General features: G+C 32.3%; 1 protein-coding gene across 2 annotated transcripts; it reads right to left on the bottom strand.

The window, feature by feature from the left end:
• Nucleotides 1-1,200: 1,200 nt before the first annotated feature.
• Nucleotides 1,201-4,448, bottom strand: gip (gastric inhibitory polypeptide). Of its 2 annotated transcripts, none has more exons than XM_035666143.1 (4): nucleotides 2,793-4,448; nucleotides 1,596-1,733; nucleotides 1,422-1,506; nucleotides 1,201-1,335 (listed from the first exon to the last, which is right to left on the bottom strand). In XM_035666143.1, the coding sequence occupies exons 1-3, from the start codon at nucleotides 2,867-2,869 to the stop codon at nucleotides 1,422-1,424; spliced, it is 300 nt and encodes a 99-aa protein (XP_035522036.1). In that variant the 5' UTR covers nucleotides 2,870-4,448; the 3' UTR covers nucleotides 1,201-1,335. The 2 variants fall into 2 exon arrangements, with proteins under 2 accessions (XP_035522036.1, XP_035522027.1); XM_035666134.1 differs by having other exon boundaries at nucleotides 1,207-1,342.
• Nucleotides 4,449-4,497: the final 49 nt, after the last annotated feature.

Raw genomic sequence — 4,497 nt, 5'->3', positions numbered from 1 at the left:
TGGAGAAAAACTGTAACACAGGGATCCAAAGCAGTTACAGTCCTTTATTAGCATGAAAGTTAACACTAATTTTCTCTTTACATGAGAATAAAAAACTTACAAATGCATCCATAATGTTGATAGTTGAAACATTCCTAAACATAGGATCTTAGCAACACAAAACATGTGTTAAATGGTCAAATAATCAATCAAAAGTATACCGGAAAAATAGTAATATAAGAGAGAAATGGATCTGGATTTCAACTTGCAAATGTTGTCTGTTTGTTCACCACCACAATCATTTCTGGAGAGAAAAGGCCTGGAGTTAGGTGTAGTGTGTGGAGACAGAACGTTATCTTATATGATTTCTATCCATTGGATTTTCTATTGATCAAATGTGATGCTTTTTTTTAAATTGTCATATGAGATTGTGGTAAACTCAAGTTAAAGTTAAAGTTAACATTAAAGTTTTTGTGATTTTCATTCACCAAATCATTATTTTTATGGCATTTGTAGTGTATTAAGTTCATTAAAGTATTTTTATTGTATTGATTATTGTACAGTTTATGCTGTTTTCTTTTTTAACATATCATCAGCATTTTAATGTTGCCAATTTAACTACTTAATCTGCAACAACAAATCACCTTTTCACTGGTATCCAAGTACTTTGTTTGAGTATGTCTGTGTTACTTCTACTCCACTACATTTTGGAGATAAATATACTTTCTATTAGTTACTAGTGACTTTGCATATTTAGATTATTAACACAAAATAAAAATCAACTAATAAATTATGATATATTATTACAGATTAAGCTACCCTGCATTATATAAAGTCATTACAATTAACTGCATCTATATCAGTAACATACACATAATTATAATACAATAATATATACTGTATATGATTATAAAATGAACCATTGTGCATACTTTTGTACTTTTTAAATTAACATTTTGAGTATTTTTTACACTTTTATTTTAGTAAAATATCTGAATACTTCTTCCACCACTGCATATTTTATTTATTTTATTTCTCCTAATCTGACAATAACATCTCATTATAGATGTTAAATGTAAACAACTTTTACATAATTAGGTAAATAAACGTAGGGGAGTAAATATATGAAGCCTTAAACACACTTTACACAGCTCATCTGCAGCATTTCAGCTTTTATATCCAATTAAATGTTTCTTAGAGAATAAAGACACAATGGCTCAGCTTCAAGTCACTTTATTTACTTTACCACAGGACAAACATTCATCATACACAAGATTTCACATCATCGAAGCTTTTAAAAACATCAGAAGGAATCATCAGAAGAATTGTGGGCTTTAGCAGCATCGCAGCAGCTTGCTGGAGCCTGAGAACAAGATGTGAGACATGATGTTAAACACAGCAAGACAGATCAGTTAATACAGTATAAAATAAGGAAAACACACCTAGATGTTTCTCTTGTGGTGACTGAGCTTCAGCAGCTCGTTGTACAGACGTTCCTCTGGCTCTTCCTCTGAAGGGGCAGCAGGCCTGTGAAGGAGGACAGTAATCACTTCCATAAATCTGCTGTTATCTCCTGCATTTGCTTTGAAATCTGTTGCACTCTTTGAGTCACTTACTTGCTTTTTTTCTCCCTTTGGTTGAGCAAGAAGTCGACAAAGTTCTTCTGCACCAGTGAATCCATGATTTTGCTGATTTCGCTGCCAACGGTCGACTCGGCGTATCTTCTCCCAACATGCTGCTCGTCTTCACTGAGACTTGACAAAAGACACATATGTAAAATCACATGAGCTGCAGCTAATGAACTGATTATTATTATCTAGATTCACTGTTTGGTTGTGGTTATTATTCTGGTGTACAGTAGACAGTATCATATAACTCATATCTAATATACTTCACTGAAATTAGCTTATTTTAAACTTTTCTCTATTTATCTGTACTTACTTCTGTCTTTGTTCTGCTGCAACGCCTGAATTTCCCCTCTGGAGATCAATAAAGACTTATCTTAAAATTAACTAGTCCTTTAGTGTATTAAGTAGAGCCTAACCGATATTATCCACCGATATTGGCCTATCGCAGACATATTGGTATTGTTATCGGGATATGCCATCCAATATACGCCGATATCATCATCATCAGTTTATTTTATTTTAATTTATTCTTTATTTTTTCTGTGTTCATTTAGAAATTAGTTGACAGTAGCCTTTATGTTCAATTATTTAACATTCAGTGGAATCAAAACTCACAAATCTTTTATCTTAAATTGCACATGTACAGTTTAGTTATTTAGTCAGTTGCACACTATTGTACTTGCACATTGCATATAGTGTATATATTTTCATTTATAGTTTTATAATCTCTATTATATTTTGTAATATCTTTATTTGTTATACGGTTGTATGTACACTGTATTCTTTTTATTGCACTATATTCCCCAATGCTGCTGTGTTGATTTGAATTTCTCCTGCGGGGGATTAAGAAAGGTATATATTATCTTATTATCTTTAAAGAAAAACAGACTAGTGGCGTCTGTAGATAAAAACGTCTTATTCTAAAGTAACAAAAAAACACAAAATTCCTTTATTATGATGGTGATTATTAATATTATATTCCATTTCTGACAATAGAGCCACCTAAATGTTCAACACTGGACCTTTAAGAAAGCCGTCATACTCAGTCTACTTTCATTCTCAGCTGCCGTATTGATAATCTGTGGATTTTTTCCCCTTTAAAATCAGCATCGGCCCCAAAAACTCTGTCAGGCTCCAGTATTAAGAGCATGTATTCAGAGCATTATTTAGCCTTGTGAGACTAACCCTATGTCTTCAGGTTGAGCATTTGCATGCAGCACTCCGAGCAGACAGACAACTAAAACTTCAGACAGCACCTTCATGATGAACCCTGAAGCAAAACACACAGAAATGTTTTAATTAAACGAGAGCTGATCAAAAACTAACATCTTTATAATTCCCTAATCTAAAGTCTAAAAGACCAAGAGGAAGAGTAGACATAAACAAGCTTAAATCAAATGTGTGAGCAACTTCATGAAATCATTTTTTTAGTGTATTTTCTTACCTTTAAATGGAGATATATCTTTAAAACAGGCAACGAGACACTCTTAAGCTACTTACCCTGGCGCTGTGCCTTCAGAAAATGGGCTTTTATGGAGTTTCCACAACATTAATATATGTCATAGCAGGAAAGTGAGCAAGAAAAACATTTTAGTTCCAGCACATTAAAGCATTAATGAAACACACATACACAGGTGACTACTGATAAGCCGCACTGTAATAAATGTGGAGAGTGAATTGAGTTTCACTTTTTCCTAAAGAATTAGTGTTGAGTTAACAACCCAAAAGGAAATGTTTCAAGGCCCATTAAACTAATGAAAAAGTGGCAGCATATGAAAAAGGTAATGGTTTGTTGATAATACACGAGGATAAAGATGTAAAGTGTAGGCCGAAATGTTCTGTATCATGTTTTTCTATGATTTATTCTAAAGGAGCAACATCTGCTTATACTTTTATGTAACAGCTTGGTGCTTATTCTCAACCTTTAATAGTAATAAAATACTTTTTAATAATTGCTTTTAGACCATTATCCAGTTATGTGCAGTCGTATTTTGATCTTTTACTCTAGAAAAAGTAGCACTATAATGTACAAATCAGTTGTGGGATGACATTATTACTTCTATCAGGTTCTAATTTACATTTTTGGATTATTATTAATGTGGAATAAAGCAGCAATTATAAATACATACATCATATTTTATAAGATGATCATAAACACCAGCTTCTAGACGGCACATTGTGTTCTCATTTTATAGAGCATATATCATTCTTATAATACTTTATTCTGTTATATGTCCCACAAATGTTATTATGTATTACAATAATGCCCTGGAAGTATTAAAATACACTTTAATACATATTATGTCTGTTAGGTTTTAGTAGATAATAAGAGCCTATATACAAAGTAAATGTAAATGTAAACAAATTCCACCGTATAAGATTGTGGTGTTGCAGAAGTTATAGATAATTACAATATAATAATTAAGTGTATTACACACTTACAAAGGGTGGAAAGTATCAGCACCCAAATGTAGGAATGGCAAAAGTGCTGTAGTTTAACCCTTGACACTGCATCATATTGTCAAAGCTAATCATGTTTTATGTCCAATATCTTAATTAAAAAAGTAACTAACTAAATTATAAAATAGATTTAGTAGAGGAAAAAGTGCAATATTCCTCTCTTTAATCAAGGTTAAGTAGGTGTTCTTATAGTAGGAATTTGCTTTAGTGTTTTGGTGCATAACAATAAACATCATATATATGAATTAACAAACCTAAAATAGAAAATAACAATAAAACATTGGAAAAATATGTCAAATATGTGTATTCTCTCTCTCTCTCTCTCTCTCTCTCTGTCTCTCTCTCTCTCTGTCTCTCTCTCTCTGTCTCTCTCTCTCTCTCTGTCTCTCTCTCTCTGTCTCTCTCTCTCTCTGTCTCTCTCTCTCTCTCT

This window comes from Morone saxatilis, unplaced genomic scaffold (genome assembly GCF_004916995.1).
Source record: "Morone saxatilis isolate NCDOM2014 unplaced genomic scaffold, NCSU_SB_2.0 Contig1, whole genome shotgun sequence".
NCBI lineage: Eukaryota > Metazoa > Chordata > Actinopteri > Moronidae > Morone > Morone saxatilis.
The sequence above is the reverse complement of the archived record's forward strand: the minus strand, read 5'-3'. Positions and strand labels throughout refer to the sequence as shown.

What these genes read in the sequence shown, in the direction of transcription:
- gip (XM_035666143.1), bottom strand. Translation starts at nt 2,869, where the DNA reads ATGAAGGTGCTGTCTGAAGTTTTAGTTGTCTGTCTGCTCGGAGTGCTG. An exon ending in GCTCAACCTGAAGACATAGG is followed by an intron (nt 1,734 to 2,792) that starts GTTAGTCTCACA and finishes TCTTTTGTCAAG; the next exon opens with TCTCAGTGAAGACGAGCAGC. An exon ending in CAAAGGGAGAAAAAAAGCAA is followed by an intron (nt 1,507 to 1,595) that starts GTAAGTGACTCA and finishes CCTCCTTCACAG; the next exon opens with GCCTGCTGCCCCTTCAGAGG.